This window comes from Podarcis gaigeae (assembly GCF_964106915.1).
Source record: "Podarcis gaigeae genome assembly, chromosome: 6".
NCBI lineage: Eukaryota > Metazoa > Chordata > Lepidosauria > Squamata > Lacertidae > Podarcis > Podarcis gaigeae.
The window spans coordinates 40,102,991-40,122,393 of record NC_139682.1 but is presented as its reverse complement, the minus strand read 5'-3'; the positions used below and the strand labels follow the sequence as shown (position 1 = coordinate 40,122,393).

Here is a 19,403-nt window from a genome sequence, read left to right as displayed (position 1 = left end):
ACCCAAGGTACCACTGTATCACTTTACATAAGCTAAACACATTTAGAATGTTCTGAAACCTTTCCGAATACTAACCCTTGGAGGTCCGTGCAGTTCCACGAACCATATAAAACAGTATATTTGTGGATTAGCACAGCAGAATTGAAATATTTAAAAGTGTAAAGTAGAAGCCTTGGTATGCTGACGGGTGAGTGAAAGTCATGCCTTTCCCTTCAGGGCAGGTATAATGCCTATGCTCAACTGCTGGACAATTGTCTCTTGCAGGTGATGAAGACCTACCACATGTACAATGCCGACAGCATCAGTGCTCAGAGCAAGCTGAAAGAGGCAGAGAAGCAGGAGGAGAAGCAGATTGGCAAGTCTGTGAAGCAAGAGGATAAGCAAACCCCACGCTCCCCTGATTCAGCCTCCAGTGTCAAGTTTGAAGAAAAACATGTCCGGCGAAGCTCAGTCAAGAAGATTGAGAAAATGAAAGAAAAGGTGTGTGAGCAGCATGATGGGATTAAACTGCTGGGTGACTGCAAAATGCGGTATCTATAGGGGTATTAAGGAGACAGAGCCAAATATGGAGAAATCAATAAATTAATAAGTGGATGGCTTTTGTTTGCTTTGTCAGGGAAATGTTGACATCCTTCCAGGGAATCTGGAAGCTTTGGTTTTCAGGCCTTCAGTGTCTCGCATAGTTCCTTGGTGCCAAAGCCAAGTAATACTCCGTAGTGTGTTCAGCATAGAGAACTAAAAGTAGAGTTGTGGGACTAGACCAAATAATCCTATGCAGTGATGTTCCCACGGGGTGTCAATTGGCCTTTGTGTCCCTGCATCACCAAAGAAGTATGCGGTTTACATACTACTTACAGGATGCTTTTATTTTGTCTAAAAGTATTGAAGATTTCACAGAGCTCAGGTCCAACAGTGAGGAATGTTGAGAGTCGAAGAATGCTATGTGTTCTTTGCGTGAGACCCACACTTCTTTTTCTTCTCTTCGTTGTTTTTCTTTCTAATAAACTCCTTTTGGTTTATTTTCAGCGCCAGGCAAAATACACAGAAAATAAACTGAAGGCGATTAAGGCAAGAAATGAGTATCTGCTGGCTCTGGAGGCCACCAATGCATCTGTGTTCAAGTATTACATCCATGACCTGTCTGATCTCATTGATGTAAGTACACTGTTGTTTGGGCCCATGCACTGATGTTTGCTGCTGTAAACCTCATTATGTCACTCTCCTCATAAACTCTGTGTGGTCGACCATCATTGTACAATTCAGGATTATCTGTGTACCTGTGTACAGAGTGGTGTCTCAGGCAATTGCATGAGATCAACAGTGCTAGGGCAGTTGTTTGTGAACATGGAATTCATTATGTGGGGGTTCAAAACCTTTGGCTGACCTTGCTAGTCAGGCCAAAATTTGTGATTTCCAGGTTGTTGTGCTTCCTTCAGCACAATCTTATACATGCCTACTCTGAAGTAAATTTCACTGTTTTCAATGGCGTTTACTTCCAGATAAGTGTGCACAGAAATTTCAGTCTTGGAAGTAAGCCGATGCACACATCACGGAACTCAGTGGGTGTGACTTTGGAGCAGACATGCATTGGGTTAGAATTTTTCATTCCTGATCTCATGTTGCATCTCTGTGTGAGTTCAGGGACAATTCCATTCTCCTCTCCCCAAGCTGTGGTTTGTTTCAGTGCTGAGCATCCCAGTGTGCCTCTACAACTGGGTGCCCACACTGCCATCTCTAGTCTTTCCCTCTAGGACAGGAACAAAGTATAGAGTTGTTGTGGCATGGGATGGTATGAAAGGGGAGTATTAGAACATTCAGTGTAGCTGTATTGAACTGTCCAAATCTCAGGGCAACTCAGTTCCTTCCTTGTCCCCAACTGCAAGCTGGATAGAGAAGTGGAGCTCCTATTGCCCTTGCCCCATAGGGCAGTGGAACTGCTTACCATAGCGACCATGGGAAGCAGGATTGTGGACCACTGTGACTTAAGCTAAAAAGCTGGTAGGACAAATTGCAGCGTTTTACATTCTTAAGTGATTAAGTAGCTAATACTGAAAAGTGATCCAAGTCTATCAGAGTGTGGTTAAATAAAACATTATCTGCTGTGTGGATTCTCTACTTTCATCCGAGAGGACTGATGCAGTGACTATATTGAGCTGATTACTGCTGAACACTGCTTTCTCTGCTTTTTGGTGGCAGCTGTAATAGCGTCCTGTAATCAAAGTTAAAAATAGCCATTGGGGAGCCCTAAAGGTAATTTTGGGGTTGGGGGGAAGGGGCCTCCAAACAAGCAAATTAATTTATCGTCTTTGCTTGCTCTCCACTGTTCCTTGTTCAGCCAGTCATAAAATCAAACAGGTCATGCTCACTTCAGCTCACTTCAAGTATTTATTGGAGGACTTTACTGTTCTTTCTGCTGTGAAGCGCAAGCCTTAGCAATACTAGGAAACCCTGTGTTGTCTTGGTGGAGAATAGTTGTCCTGTTATAGAATCATATCACCCTGTGGATACCTTCTATTTTCTTTTGCTTTTGTATGTTGGCTGTTGCCTGATTTCAAAGTACTTACGAATTACACGTAAACGAGATCTGTTCTGTAATGCTCCTTAAACACCCACCATTTAATTTATCTGAATGATCTAGAGGGCATCAAGTGAAGTCATCCTGTTTTCTTAAGGCTATGCATGAGATGCATGGTAATTACATTTGACTTACTAAGGGGAGATGTACATGTTCATACAAATTATGTGGTACCACCTTCATCAGAATATAATTTTAGCATGCAAGTTAGTGATTTGCTTCAGTGCTTCTCCTGTGTAAAACTCCCTGTTGATAGAAAACTAGCATCTTAGAGAAAAAATGTTTTTGATTAGCCTTTTCCTAGATTTTAAGAACACCTTACATTGAGAATTATTTTTAAAAATCTGATTCTTCTACGTGCATTTTGAAGTGGTAGAGGTCCATGAAGGCTCTAACGTTGCTTTTTCTGAACATGTACAGTTTGGTTTGGTTTGGTTTGGTTTTTTTATGAGAAGGATAATTTTCTAGGGGCTACGCCTGGTGCTAGAACTGCTGATGCTGAGCTTCTTTCTTTAATGTTTTATATAGTGCCAGCAATATGCAGGTGTGACATTATCTATAACTCTAGGACAGCCTTAGAGCCTATATTAAGCAGGTGAGTCAAGAATGAGGGAGCAGTCAGTTTGGCTGGTAGAATGGGAGGGGAGAGTTGGGTACCACAGTCTAGGAATGTTGGCTAAAGCCATGGAATCTGACTCTTCAGCATCAGGTGAGACTTGGGTTGCTTGGTTGGGCTGGGCTAATAAGCAACTGGATATTGAGGAAGGAGGAGGGGGAGATGGCTTGATAAGTAAATAGGAAATCATTCCAGGCATGACAGAAAGCACAGAGATGGAAGACAAAGGCAACCAACAGCAGATAAATTTGTTGCAAAAGGAGTGAGGAGTTTAAAGGGGGATATGGGACCAGATTATAATCACAGTTAAAGGGAGATGTGGGACAAGCTATAGTCAGAGTTAAAAACGACTAGATTATTAACACCAGGGAACTAATGGAAGAACTAAAGGAGAAGGCTGATGCGATCATAGTAAAATGCCATGAAATATGGGATAGCTACCCCTGCCAATGTCTATTCACAATTTTCACTTTCTGTGCCATTAGAAAGCTTCCCTGAGGCATGCGTTGGGAGGAATCTTGTTAGAGCTCGTTTGGATTTCCTTAATAAATCCTTAACTCTTCTTTAAACACAGAGCGGTAATCTGAAGGAGTTGAGATAAGCGCCATCATTTATCCAGATTACAGGATAACGCTTCTCCCCAGGAGCCCTAAGGCTGCTCTACTGGCACAGCTGTCTGGTTATACACCGGTGCCAGGCAAAAGCATTAGTTTCAGCAATGCATCACTGTTTGCTATTTCTGAGTGCTGAGAGAGCCAGCTCACGCGAGAGGCTTTCATCCAATCTTTTAACTATATAAAGAGTTTGCTGTGCTTGATAGTACTTTTATTCTGCAATCCTAAATAACACCTTCTAGTGAGTCTCACTGAATTGATTGCGCTTCACATTTTGGAAGGGGTTGCAACAACTACTGTGCTGTTGTGCTGTGGAGTGGCAGGGCGGGGAGCAGGTGTCTGGTAGCTAGAGGTTTACATAGGCTGAGGTCAAGTCAGAAGGCCATACATCTTTATTGGTTACAGCTCACAAAGTTTGGCAGGGCATAGGGGAAGGAAAACACGACTGTTGGCTGATGCAGCCATCCCAGCTCACTTGCTAGGTTAATGCTGATGGGAATGGCAGGTATATAGGAATGACCGCAGTCCAAACCAATACCATGGACCAGTCTGATGACCTGAATGTGAGGCAACCATGCCAGCTCCATAGGTGGGCCTTAGGGGGACTGTCCTTTTGGGAGTGGGCTTCCCACCCCTGCTGACTCCAGATGTGAATCTGGCCCATTGCCTTATCAGCCAAGAACAGAGTTGTGACAGTAAAATTAGACCATGCAATCGGTCAACAAACTGGCAGCATTGCTGTGCCAATGGCAAAAACCTTGCGTTGCAGAGCCCTATCGAAGTGAAAAGGTGGGATATAAATAAATATATAATAACAATATTGCACTCTGTTTAAAATTGCTTCGTAGACCTGTCAGCTTGGTGGCTCACCTCTGATCTTGGCAAGGGAAAAAACTCTAGAACTTAGGAAGAGTGGGTGGATAAGTCAACAATGGCGTATTGCCCGAGACATATGGGGGTCTATAATTTGTGCCCTAGAAGCAAACCAAAGGAAGAAAATTAAGATCTGCTTGCCCCCTCCCACAGCAGTTGGAAAGCCCAACTTACTGGTTCCTGGGGTAGAGGAGCATGGCATGGCAGCCTCTGTGTGAACATGCCATCAGCTGCACCCAGGAAGGAATTGCCCTCTTTGCTCCCTCCCATCGCCATATGATGGCACAAAGCTGGTAAGCAGGGGCCCAGGGCTTGACATTTTTCCATAGGTGAGTTATCAGAAGAATACTGTTGGATCATCCCTGTGAGTGCTGTTATGTTAAAATACGCTCTAAGACAGGAGAGAGTTGTGTGACTTAGCTGAGGTGACTCAGGCCAGGAAAAGAGAAACAGAGGGACATAGTCAGATCGTTGGTCCATCTAACTCATTACAATGACTGGCAATAGCTCTCCAGGGTTTCAGATGAGTCTCTCCAAGTCGTCCTACCTGGCAGTACCTTGGGCCTTGGACTCTCTGCATGTGCTCTACCACCGCGCTACTGCCCTTGCATTCACATCACATGTTAAATCTGTTGAGACAGTAAGTATAAAAATCAGGTTTAATGTTTGGGGAAACCATATTCTAACAATAAGTGTTCAAGCAGTATTTGAAAAATGTAAAAGCAAACCAAAAGTTGGCTCCCTTGGCCTAACTGTTCCATGCTGTTCTTCTTTGTGCAGAAGCCATCCACTCAGAATTAAGAAAGCATAAATTGCAAAAGCCCACCCATACCAATGAAAGACGCACTTGGACTGTTTAGAACTGCAGGCTGAATTCATTGTTAATCAGAACAACTGGAGGTTTTAATGCAGTCATTCAGTTGTAACAATTCCCTGATGGTTTTGAATTCGCTGAAACCCTTTGAACTGATGCTAATCCTTTATGCTAAATAAATATTGCACTAATGGAAAAATGGGTTTGTCTAGCTGAGGATGCTTGTGGAGGGGCAGGGGTTGGCTCAGCCATAGAGCTCAGCTGGCTAATAAGACTGGCATTAAGCTGGTGAAAATTCCAGTGGGGAACTGCTGGGGTGGACACTGAGATGTTGGCCTCTATGTCTAGACAACCCTAAAATATAAAAAACACCAATCATATTTCTAAACCTCTGCTATGGTGGCTTTTAAACTTGGACGGTGATCTCTAGTGCAGTTTTAGATGGCTCTTGAGACTGAGGCAAGGAAGTAGTTTGAGATAAGAATTTATGTTATTTGGCTGGTATTACGTATGTATTGCCAAAACACCAGCTCCTGGGTTTGGGTGGGGTATTTCGCAGAATAAAAAGTAAGGAGGTGAGGGGAAGGAAGGAAGGATGGAAGGAAGGAAGGAAAATGAGAGGCAAAACAATAAAATCCTGACTGCTTTTTGGTAGATGACAGCACTGAAAGAACAAATATAAAATGATGGCCATAATGTACATAATTGTTATTTAAAATATTTAGTAAATTTGTTACCTGTCCTTCACAAACTGGTTCCAGGGCAGGTTACAACAATTTTAAAATAATAATAAAAAAACAGTTAAAAAGGTAACATGACTAGATGGGCCTTCAAAACACTCATCTCAGGTATCAAAGGCAAAGGGGGAAAGAGATGCATCCTTAGCTCACAAATGTCCTCACAAAGTGGCTTTCATAAAAATGAAATACAATCACAAATGAATGGCAATGTTATGTTTATAAATGTGGGCAGTAATTACAGTAGAACAACCCATGACAATAAAATTCATTAAACATGGAATAAACCTTGTAACCTCAACTGATCATAATATAAACTGTCATTAGACACACTTGTGTTCTGCACAATATTGGATAGATAATATGTAGATATATAAAATGAAGCTTTCTAACCTCCTTGTTGGAAAAACAGGCATATGAAAGGATTTACAACATAATCAAGTTCTTAAAAGAAGGCACACTTGATTAAAAAATACAGTCTATGGATCTTTATAGTACATGAAAAACAGGAAGGAATTAGCAAGATAAAGAAATTAAGAGTAATGCAAGCACACTACAATCCACTTTTTAATTACAGAGAAAACAAGAACTTAATTAGAACAGTTAAAAATATTTCAATCTTTGTTTATAATTGTCTGAATTATGGCTATTTTTTATTTATTTATATGTGCTATCAATGTCCTTTGAGGAAAGTTGTCATCAACCAAATGCACTGGGCATTTTATTGCTTTATAATGACTGTTACTATTTAGTACCATTTACAGCAGGTGTGGCTACCTTCAGTCTGGATCCAGCCCATTGAGACCCCAGATTTGTATCCCAATCTGATTGGGTGCTTAAAATTCCTGTTTTGAATCAGAGGTTGCCCTCCAAGCTTCACTGGTGGTCCACCAAAGCCCAGACCCCACCTACCCAATATGGTGTGAATAGGTTGAGGAAATGCAGAGCACCAGCCAGTGTTCATCTAGATCAGGGGTGCACAACCTGTGGCCCTCCAGATGTTTCTGGACTACAACTCCCATCAGCCCCAAACAGCATAGCCAGTGATCAAGGATGATGGGAGGTGTAGTCTAACAACATCTGGAAGGCTGCAGGTTGTGCAGCCCAATCTAGATCATGGCTGCAGATGCAGATTGCTCTCTGTTGCATGTTTGTACGTAATAACCTTTTGGGTGACTATGCACAGTTAGAAGTTCAGCAATGCAATTAAACTCCCCACAGCAGACAAAGTGTAGTAAACACAAAATGCACTATACATATAAACTATACACAGTTGCTTCAGGAAGGCTTCTCTCTCTGAGCCCAGAGAGGGTTTTCAACTTTCAGAGTCCTTGCTTAAAGTTCTCAGCAAGTCCAAAAAGTTCGAAGTTGCCAAAGTCCTGCAACTTCAGCCTTCTGTTTCTGCTTTGCAAGTCTTTCCAGTTCTGTCTCCAACAATTCTTCTACACTATTCACCACCAAAATTCTTCACACCCTCAGAATGTTGTAAATTGGAGCTTCTGATCCAACACAGCCATCATTCTGTGCCAGTCTGCACAGCAACAGAAATAAGACAGTCATGAGTACTCTCCAACTGCATCTTGAAGAAAAACCCTTTTTGTACCAACTTATGGAGAATTAACTCATTCTTTAACCATCCCTTGCTCCATTATCAACCTGATGAGCAAGGAGATAGAATGATATTCATCCAGACTGTGGCACTGCAGTGGATGGAGAGGCTGGTCTCTTTAGCCCAGGAAGCAACTGCAGTGGAGGGGTGTGCATGACTCTCCTGCATAGCTTATTGGCTGACTGCCATAGAAGACAAATGCAGCCATTAAGATTTAATTTGCATAATTGTTCAGGCATCCTCCTGTCTAGTGGTGGTAAGGAAAGAATAGAAGCTTACCTGCAGAAAACAAGAAAACCTGAAGAGTATTCCTCCCATCAGTGATGCTTAAGAACTACTGGTAAAAAATAAAATACAAAAATCGAGATCTTCCTAGTACTGATTTATTTTAGCCATTCACAGTATCTAGCACTGCTGCATTTATACTCATTATGGCCCCTCTCTTCAGCATTTTTTCCCTAGTGACCAGCTATGGAGTATTCTGAATTGAATTTTGAAGTGCAGAGTATTTTCTTGGCCTTTGGCCTTCCAGGTTAGCACTTTTAAAGTCTCCTAGCTAGTAATGGGTTAATCAGCTGTCACGCTGAGAAGTGAATTTGGATGAGCTATCATTAAATTCTTATAAAACATTGATTTCCTTGGAGAACGTTTCCATCAAACATTTATATAACCTAGAAAAGTCCAGTGAGACAGACACACTTATAAATATGTTATTTTGCACATTTGTAAATGTTATGGATGGGGAAGGAGTGCTGAAAAATGTTTACTGCCAACAGTTGCTATAAAGATGGAAAACATTGCTGTTGTCTTAATATAATCCTCCAGATTTTGTATGGAAGTGGCTTATAAAATATTAATAACTGTTTTCCTCTTTCATTCTGTGGATGGAGACATGCAGCCAGGTACACACACACACACACACACACAGAGAGAGAGAGAGAGAGAGAGAGAGAGAGAGAGAGACAGAGACAGAGACAGAGAGACTGACTGGCTGACTCTCTGGTCTTCCTTATAAAGATGAATCCAAATACTGTGGATGTATTTTGCCAACTGTATCCAAGGGGGATCCATCCACAATGGGAGATTCATAGTAGATTGACCCATGTGCTTCTCTTAAGTTTTGACCTCTTAAGAGGGTTCTAATTCTCACTTGAAGCCAGTTTTCCTCCAGTTGTGCTGTGTAAAACATGGACTTTTAGTGCGACAGCAGAGCTGCAACTGCTTGAACGGCTTTTTTACCCAATGAACCACCCTCTGCATGTGCAAATTCTCAATCAAGCTGCCTTTGTTTTTGTGCTTGGTCTTTGTGCATCTTGATTGAATTGAACGTCCTTCCATTGTGCGCTTCCAGTAAAGCCAGCAACTGCTGCTGCTTTATAAGAGCTTGACACCTGCCACACTCCACAGCCTCTTGGCACTGTACCCAGGCATCTTGTGGCAGGCCATGGCAAGGCTTGTTTCAAAAGCGTTGGAAGGTGGCTCGGGTTGCAGTTCTTCCCTTCCCTTTCCCCTTTTCCATCCTCCCCTTCTTTTTCTCCCATTTATTTTCATGCCCTGCCTCTCCCATGCTCAAAATAATTATGCAGGAGGAGGAGAGTCTATTGATTTCAGTTCCAGAGCAGGGCATCCATCAAGCAGATGGGCTCTTCCTCCTTTTGGATGGCTTCCTAGCATATTTAATTTTTGCTCACGCTCTCTCTTTTTTATTTTGGTCTACTGGTTTCTTTTAAGAGGGTGGGAGAATCAAATCTGCTTCTGATGAAGAAATGGCAGGAGCTTCTTCCCCATAAGTAATATGATTTGGTTTGGATAGCAGATTGGCTTTCAAGAACAATATGCTAAAGTTGTCAGAAGTGCGGGAAGAGCTTGACTAAAGGGATTCCTTTTAAAAGTTTTTCTTCACTTTCTTTCCTTCGATCTGCAAAATCTGAGTGAACATTTTAGTATTTGTTTCATATATTGCATTCCTACCCTTCACACAATAAAGTACAGGAGTATGATAAGCTGACAATAAAAGTAGTTGAATGTTGTTGTTGGCATCTGTCTGTCTCAAGGGACACTTGAGTGTGCCTCCAGGGGCGAAGTCAAACTGCTGTGTTAGCAGCACCAAAGTGACCTCCCCAGGACTCAAGCCTGGGTAGTGGATATTGAGGCCTAGGGCAGCCCTGACGATGAGGACCCCTTCCCCCCAGCCTTCCTCATGTGGTCCAAAGGAAAGCAGTGGTTAGGCACCAGCTTGGCTGCCGAAGTTTCTGGAAGGAGTCATACAAGGTGCCATCCAACCATCTTAAGGACTCCACATCTGATTTGTGTAGGGTTTGCTCCTTAGCCTTTTCTTCTCCCAAAGATGTCCCTCAAGGCAGTGGAGGACCAGAATTTTCCTTTTCCTAGATGGGCTACCTTCCCGGGTTGATGAACCCCATCTGCCCCTCACTTCCTTCTACAGCACATGCAGAAACCACCTTTTTGACTGCTATTGGTCTCATCCACTCAATCCACTGGAGCCTGTCTTCACATGCAATGGAAGTACTCAACACACCAAGGGTTTGAGACCCATTGGCTATCCACACCTGGTTTAGCAAGCCAGCCAAAGCTATTCCCTGGGTGTGGGTGCTGTCACATGCTGACAGATTTTAGGAGCCACAGGTGTGAGCTAAGTACAGGGTGGGGAAAGGTTGTCAAACTACCCCAGAAAGAGCAATATCCCTCCCCTAACATCTCATACACCCCAAAGCAGTGGGTAGAACCATAGGAGCAAACTCCTAGGGGCTGAGGGGCCTTCACCCCCCCAATAAAATATTTGAGGGGGCCACCTCCCCCCAAGTTGATGGTCATTGCCATTCAAATGGTTTGTATGCACTGTGTCATGTGATTGATTATGCAGGGTGGGGCTCCCCCCCCCCCATTTTATTGAAGTTGGTACTCCTGGATAGAACAGTAGAAACAAGGTATTGAAAACAATTCAATGGAGTCTCCAAATAGTTATCATTAAAGGCATGTGGACTTTAGTAACTGAAAGTTAACCAAGTTGCTGTCAGGCAAGTATGTACAAGGATGTTGCAAAGCTTGGTCATTGCCACTGAGAAGGTCCAATCCCTTGCAGAGCTTACTTAAGATCCTCTTCAGAGACTCTTCTCCATTGTCGCCAACAAGTACAGTTTATTTAAAGAGGAGCCTAAGCTCATATTGCTTTCTGGCATTTGGGAAAAGAAACAGCAGCAATCCAGCTAGGATATGAGCAGGAGCTGGTAAATCAGGTCACCCAGGCTTAACAGATCAGAGTTGCAAGATGAGCATAATTACCCAGCAGTCAGGGCCAACATCCAGAGAGGGAGTGAGTCTGAAAGACCTGAGAGCAGGAGAGAAACACACACAATGGTACCAATCCAGAATGCTGGAGTACATCTGCAAGTGTGAGTTAGACTTGGTAAGGCAGATCAATATTAAGCAGAGAGTTCTAGATTGTTTAATTGAGCTGGGTCCATTTCATTGATTCTACCTGATAAGCAGCCAAAGAAACCCATGTTGGCAGTTTAAGACTTGCTCAATCACATGAGAAAATTTGATACAATCCAAAATTGGCTGCATGGTGTAACTTTTAAACATGGTGTAACTATTAAACAAGATTTTAAGCTTTTGGTACAAACATAAATTACGTAGCTCTGGACATCAGTTTCATGTTTCTTGTGTGGTGGATTGGACCTTCTGAGACCGAAATAAACGTGTTGAGTAATGCATGTAAAAACATTGATAAATTATAACCTCTGTGTCCTGTAGAGCTTCTTGAGTTTCAGATGGCCTTTCTTTTTTATTTTTATTTTCCAGCAGTGCTGTGACCTGGGATATCATGCCAGCCTGGGTAGGGCACTCAGGACATTCCTGTCAGCAGAGCTGAACTTAGAACAATCAAAGCACGAGGGCCTGGATGCCATTGAGAATGCTGTGGAGAACTTGGATGCCAACAGCGACAAGCAGCGCCTCATGGAGATGTGTAACAATGTCTTCTGCCCACCCATGAAGTTTGAGTTTCAGCCGCACATGGGAGACATGGTTAGTTTTATTCTTTTTTCATAAATAAGCATTTAATGGAATTTCCAGTCCAGTCACAATAAGGATTGTGGAGGGGAATCAAGCAAATTGTCTTGAATTGGTCAGTGACTTGGCATCTTGGCCTTCAGCCTGGGCATCAAATTCTGGAAGAATGTCCTAATTATATATCTTAATGGGTAAGAAGAGAAAGTGAATTTGTAGTATCAGTTTGTGGTATCTTCTCATTTGTAATAATGATGGCTTCTTAGAAAAGAAATGATCCACTTGCTTCACCCTTAGAATAAAATTAATTGGGGAAATAATTTACTGTAGAGATTGTCAGTATTTCCTAGCACCATGATAAATAAGAGAGTTGAAGCTCAATGTCATTACTGTGTAGTATGTACAGGAATCGCTCACTGAATTGTGAACCATAAAAGTGAAGGTTGGTATTTCATTGCATATCTTTTTGGTGGCTCTCTTGGAAAACTCAGTAGTACAAACTCTGCTCTGTTGGCCATTAATTTATTTAGTTATATGTTTTCTATGCTGGTTGCTCTAATGATATCCTCTTCAAGCTGGTCTCCTTCCTTCATAAGAGACTCTTTCGCTTCTCTAAGACCTAACTTGTACAACTATTGTCTTGTGAATCTGTCTCCTCATGGTGATCACTGTTGTTCAAATGTTGGAAAATGGCTGTGAATCAGGCCTGAGAAATGAGCTCTCAAATTCAGTGCTTTAATTTATTATTTATTGAATGGATTTATAGGCCACTTTTTGTATATACAAAAATACAAATCCAAGTACAATATAAAAAACTTTAAAAATATCAATTTCATAGTAATACTAAAGGAAAAAATAAATAAATCCATCGTTGAGATAAACTACAGACCATAGCACAATAGCCCCAATTTATAACCCCAGTTTATATTAACTATTAAAAGCCACCGGGGAAAAAGGAGTCTTTGTGCCCTACTGAAAATATACAAGAGTTAGGGTAATTCAAAGGTGGGTATCAACATGTTTCATCCCAACCTGTAAGTTAGTTTTTTGTTTCTTGAGACTTTCCCCCTTAATATCTGCATGTAAAACTCTGACTGTTTGCATTATATATCCAGTGGGTCACCCAAGTTGAGTTTCCCCCCACTAATTCACAGCATAGGAAACAGAATCCTCTGTAAAACCTGTCACTGAATTTAACGTGCCAACTAAGAATAGCAAAGTCATCCATTTTTGTCCCCCCTCTCCCCCAAGCTCTGCCTATATAACAAGATACCTTGTAAAGGCAGATAATTGTGCATGCTGGATGGTGAGCCATAAAACTGAAGCCTGGTATTTCATTGCATATTCCTCTGGTATTTATTGCATGTTTCCTTCATCTAGTGTATCTACTCCCAAGAGACTGTTATCACAGATGCTTTGCATTAGGTCTTTTTTCAGTGTTCTTATCCATGGAATTTTCTTAGCTGTTGCACACAGCTGCGATATATTAGAGTTCATGTTGTTGAAGAAGCAAGCACCATTGGATCCCATGCAGGGTGTTACAACTTTATTCAAAGGGGCACAATCTCTTATCTTGATTCATGTCACTATTATGGAGAACAAAAGTGTTAGAAAATCTTTATTACTTAATGTTAAATTTGTTGTTGTATGTCTGCATTCATTGGGAAGTGAGAATATCTCAGTGATGCAGGTACCATCAAGAGTTCTGTTTTATACTATAAAATTCATTAAATTCCATATCTGCTCTGGTAATTGTAATCTCATGTATATGCTATAACCTAAAATTTATGATTATTATTACAATTACATCCCAATTTTCCTCCAAGTTTATGGTGGCATGTATAGTTCTTCCCTCTACCATTTTATCATCACAACCACCATGTGAGAAAGGTTAGGCTAAGAGATGGCCCAGAGTCACTCATTGAGCTTCCTGGCTGAGTAAGGATTTGAATTTGGGTGTCCCAAGATTATAAGCAAATGTAAAATATCCTAATATATTCTAATATTCTAATACTTCAGTGAAATCTGAAAATACAGTAGTTCATGTAGCCATCAGCCCCCATATTTGTCCCAATAATAGAGACTTACGGTGGTTCTGAAATATGTTCAAATGTTGGAGCAAATGATGAACCTTCCATTGATTTTTACCCCCCACAGAGCTGTATTGGATTTTTGTCTTTTTTATAGCATCATCTTGTTGCTTTGAAATCTGCCCAAGGGCTAGATGCACATCCAGCAGTGGATTTAACTGGCAATCAAAGCTTGAAAGAAACTCTCCTCCAACAATGTATTTTGAAGTTCAGGATTAAAAATAAAAAATAAAAATAGGCTGCTTCTTTAAATTTGAGCATGCAGATATTGAGTTACCCTTAATGTAACAGGTTTGAGCAGGGAATGGAAGATTAAGCTACTACATTGGGATAATCATATCTTGGCTTCATAAGTTAAGCTTTTTCTTCTTCAGCACATCAGTCCCATCTCTTCTTGCTTGTTATAAACCACGATTAAACCAGGAATTTAATCACAGTTTGCCATTTCATCCCAACTGGGAAGTTATAGTTACCAGCTTCAGTAAGAAGCAGAATTTCAACCATGGTTTGGAATTGCTTTAAGATCGTTGCTTGTCTGAAACTGGTAAGCATGTTTTCCCACTTAGGACAAAACAGGAAACTATGTTTAATTCAAGACTTCATCATGGTTTGATCATGAGTTGTGCAAAGGGCAGAAAGAAGAGGCCTGTGAATACAGGTGAAAGGCTCATACCTCAGTTTATTAAGCCAAGATAAATCAACCAACCCAAGCCAATCATGTCCTCGGCAGTTTTTGTGTGGATGGAATTTTTTTGTGAGTCCTTGTCCCTTGTGTTTCCTTATAATATATTAAATTTGCTTAAATATTTAATTATCTTTGTTAATAATGGGTAGAAATCTTGCTTGAACCAAACAGCATGGTCCTCAGCCTTGGCCCTCCAGATGTTTTTGGCCTACAACTCCCATGATCCCTAGCTAGCAGGACCAGTAGTCAGGGATGATGGGAATGGTAGTCTCAAAAAATCTGGAGGGCCGAGGTTGAGAAAGCCTGGCATAGTCTTTGGGTTCACCTACATGTTACATGTATCTCCACAATCCTTTTTAGGGACAGTTTTGACCCTGTCTCTCATCCTTGCTCACAGGTCAATGCTGGTTCAAGAAAAGCTATATGCAGTATGCATTAAATATTTATGCTAGCACAAAATGACTTCCCTCCCTATCTCCTCTCACCAGTCCCAAATCTAATCTGGAGGGTTGAAGGAAAATCCAGAACGAATTTAGGGAGGTACATGGTGAGGAGATGGAGAGATTGTTCCATTGCCCAAGGAAAAGCCCCTGCACTGAAATGTTTGTTTGTTTGTTTGTTTGTTTGTTTGTTTGTTTGTTTATTAAATTTGTATACCACCCTACACCTGTAGATTTCAGGGCAGTTTACACAACATATCATTACAATATAAAAAATATAAAATACATAACAAAACTTAGAACAGAAGCAAACCAATAAAACCCCTTCTACAGCACATTTGAAAAGGACATTCAGTGTCAAGTCAACCCAAGGCCTGTTTAAAGAGGAATGTTTTCACCTGGTGTGTAATGAGGGTACCAAGCAAACCTCCGTAGGGAGAGCATTCCACAAATGGGGAGCCACTGCAGAAAAGGCCCATTCTCGTGTTGCCACCCTCAAGACCTCTCATGGAGGAGGTGCACAAAGAAGGGCCTCAGAAGATGATCTCATGTTCTGGGTAGGTTCATATGGAGAGCTGCAGTTCTTGAGATATTGCGTTCCTGAGCCGTTTCTCCTATGAAACCCTAGGACTCCATTTGTTCCGTGGCCCAGTCCACACCTCTCATGCTTGTGCAGAGCTGAAGAATCAAATGTCTAGAAAGTTCCATTTCTTTTCCAGGTGTCCCAGCTGTGTGCCCAGCAGCCCGTGCAGAGTGAGTTAGTGCAGAGGTGTCAGCAGCTGCAGTCTAGGCTATCCACGCTGAAGATAGAAAATGAAGAGGTAAGCTAACAAATTCCATTTTTTATTGGTCTTTTCCCTTGCTGTTTTACCATAGTCTGGACAATATGTTGGAGGAAAGTAAAGGCAGCTGAGAAGATAAAAACATATAAGCTTCTGTTCAGGCACAATTTTTTAAGGCAACCAAACAGCAAATGTTAGATGTACAGTTGTGTACGTTTTGGTCCAAGTTTCATGAATTTGTTCCACCTATGCTATAATGTTAACTGAAAGTGTGCATAAGATTAAATCCTCAGTCTCCTCTCAGCCACTTTTCTCTGTAGACCCTGTTCTTGTGTTGTGTTATGTTTGAGAATCACAGACCCTCAGTTGCAGTAAATGACAAACCGAGTGATAACAAGGCATTTTCCTCTGCATTCTCACCTTCGCTCTTCTCCCTCCCCCCCTTTATAATTCCTCTCTTGTGTTCACTCTGTCAGGTTAAGAAAACAATGGAAGCCACACTGCAGACTATCCAGGATATCGTCACCATTGAGGATTTCGATGTCTCTGACTGCTTCCAGTATAGCAACTCGATGGAGTCTGTAAAATCAACAGTCTCTGAAACCTTCATGAGCAAGCCAAGCATTGCTAAGAGACGGGCAAATCAGCAGGAGACAGAACAGTTCTACTTCACGGTAAGAGACCTGACTTTTAACACGCTTGCAGCAAAGCTGATATGTGTTGCAGCTGGAAAACTGTATGTGTCGTCTGCAGTTCTGGCTAACAAGCTGTCAGCATAATTCTTGAGAGGAATAATGAGAATGGCCCACCTACAAGTTCAGTGTCTGTGTGATTATCTCCCCCCACCCCTTTGAAAGCCTATGTTCATCCATGAAAGCTTTCACCATAATGAATTTGTTGGTCTTTAAGTAGCCACAGAGCTCTTCGTTGTTAATATTGTTTGCGTCTTGTTAAGTGGAATGTAAGCAAAAATAACATTGCATCTAAACTACACATCACAATAAGGTGTCTTTGTTCCTCTATCACTTTATAAGCTTACAGGTTGATAAAGTTAAATCTGGGGTTGATTTGATTTCAGGATGGAGTTTTGCAGTGAAAGAAAAAAATCTTTCACTGAAAATTGTTCATCGGTTTATCCATTGTTTCAGTACACATTTCCTCAAAGCTTTCCTGAAAAGTGGATGAAATTACAGCTAGGACCATAAGAAACATGGAAGGAACATAGGAAACTGCCTTATACAGAGTCAGACCATTGGTTCATCTAGCTCAGTATTGTCTTCACTGACTGGCAGCAGTTCTGCTGGGTTTCAGATGAGCACATTCCCAGCTCTACTGGTAGATGCCAGGAACTAAACCTGGGTTCTTCTGCAAATGCCTCCCATTGACCTACTACCCTTCCTTATCGTTCCCTGCCATCAGCATGTGTATTAACTGGATGAGAAGCCATGTGGCACAGTTGCCTTCTCCATTCTAACAACCCGAGTTGTACACATGGAGTCTCCTTTTAATGTTTTTTTACCTAAAACCCTGATCATTGGCTGCTCGGGACGCTTCTATCCCCAGCCCCATTCCATTTTCCATGACTAACAGCTGACTAGTGATATTTTAGATTCTAAAAACAGGACTCCATGGGCATTCATTTGGATCAGGGCATGTATATAGAAGGTTTTTCTTTTTTAAATAAAAACTTGCCCTTCTTAATGAATTTTGCAGTATTTAAAAGATTTTTATTCCTCTTAAAAGAATGATAGTGTTCATGAATAAATGCTATATATTAGGTAAATTACTTTGGGCAGGATGGTTTATGTTGAGTCTTGCCTATAAATAGGTTTACCGGAGAGTGTATTACTCCCTTAGGCAAGCACTCAAAATACTTCAAATGCCGCATTAAATTAAAAGGTCTGCTTAGAAAGAGAATTTATCAGAAAAATGTGGGTGGGGAAAGTGATTCAATTAAGAAGCAATTGACTTCCCTGGCTGTGCAAATGGCTATTTAATTGAACTTGCAGGTCTTCTTTTTCTAGAGAAAACATATTCTCTTTTCTAACAAGCACATACTAATTTTACCCATGCACGATGCTTTGTTTTCATTTGTACCATGCTTACCCACAACCCGTGCCAAAAATATTAGACTTTTGTCTCCAGGGAATAAAAGTGGAGTTTGTCATGTCATATACATGTACCCAGGATAAAGAAGTGGGGATTGAAAGAGGCTGTTGTATAAACAGCCTTTTTTCTTATTAGTTCAAACACTTGATAGATCTGCTATGTGAGAGACTTATAAATAACCTTAATAAGAATTTGAGGCTTTGATTTTAAACAATTAGATTGGGGTTTCTTGACATAAAAATGGGTAATGGCTGAGCATTCCTGTTAATGAAGGGAGGAAATGCAGGGAACAAAGGTAAACCATCAGTAGAACTGCATTTTCATATGACATAAGTTTGGCAGGACACAAAAGATGCACCGCTTTGAAGATATTTGCAGCATCCTGGGGTGGGTCTAAATTAGATGTTAGAAACTTGACATCGGAAAGGTCTTTTTTCATTTTGCACTTTTCTCCTCCTGTCTAACTCTAGTGCATTATGGGAGCTTTTTACATGCTTGTCTGCAATGGCTCTACAGGCGTGCCACCACCTAACTCGGGATATTTTCAGCAGACACCTAAATTATCCTGAGGCTTGATCTGTCAAACAACAACACTTGCATATCTTGTCGATTTTAATTTCCTCAAAATATGTCGTTGGATCAGCTCATGCAGCCAGGGTTGATCATGAGTAGGGCTCCAGTTCTGGGTTTTGTCATATTTTAAAGAAGCACCTCCTCTTCATTAATCCAGTCTGGGTAGGCTTGATGCTAGAAATGTTGTTACAAGCAGGCCTGCCTCTTGAAGTGGCATAGGGGGCATATTCTGAAAACTCATGGACACCCTGGCCAGCTATTTCTGGTGGCAAGTTGCAAGCAACCCTTGTGCTAAGGGGGAGGGAGAAAAAGAACTGAGCTGTTTCTTCCAAACTCTGTACAGTGGAACCCAGGTTACGTACCGTCCTCCTTACAAACGCTTCAGGTAACAAACTCCACTAACCTGGAAGTAGGTCTCCCGGTAGCGAACTTTGCCCCGGAATGCGAGCGGAAGTCGCACGGCAGCAGCAGGAGGCCCCATTAGCAAAAGCGCACCTCATGTTAAGAACGGTTTCGGGTTACAAACGGACCTCCAGAACAGATTAAGTTCATAACAGGAGGTACCACTGTAATTAGCTAGGCAGAAGATGGCTGCTTGTTAGGATAGGTTCCTGTCATGTCACTGTGTAGATTTGTGCTTTTTTCACTGGTCAATCCCTTCTGAAGAAAATGACTCGGCTTGTTGTTTATTGCGCTAGCTTGAATGCTTGTAAGTAATTCTTGTGTGGCTCATTTTAAGTACAGACTTGTGGTTCTTATGGAGAATTATTGGGGCAATAGGATGTTCATAGGTATGTGGCAATGGAAGTAACTTCAATATACTGTAGTCCCCCTTTATAAATTGTTGCTGTTGT

At 41.4% G+C, this 19,403-nt stretch overlaps 1 protein-coding gene across 8 annotated transcripts in view; it reads left to right on the top strand.

Annotated features, from left to right (window-relative positions):
- Nucleotides 1-19,403, top strand: part of SRGAP2 (SLIT-ROBO Rho GTPase activating protein 2) — a 201,514-nt gene that overhangs the window by 126,582 nt on the left and 55,529 nt on the right. For 5 of the 8 annotated variants that reach the window (XM_083745468.1, XM_083745465.1, XM_083745466.1 and 2 more), the window contains 5 exons: nt 265-480; nt 1,027-1,155; nt 11,664-11,888; nt 15,805-15,906; nt 16,344-16,541. In XM_083745468.1, coding sequence (XP_083601594.1) covers nt 265-480; nt 1,027-1,155; nt 11,664-11,888; nt 15,805-15,906; nt 16,344-16,541 — 870 coding nt within the window. The remainder of the gene's footprint in view (nt 1-264; nt 481-1,026; nt 1,156-11,663; nt 11,889-15,804; nt 15,907-16,343; nt 16,542-19,403) is intronic. The other 3 variants (XM_083745469.1, XM_083745467.1, XM_083745472.1) reach the window with 1 other exon arrangement.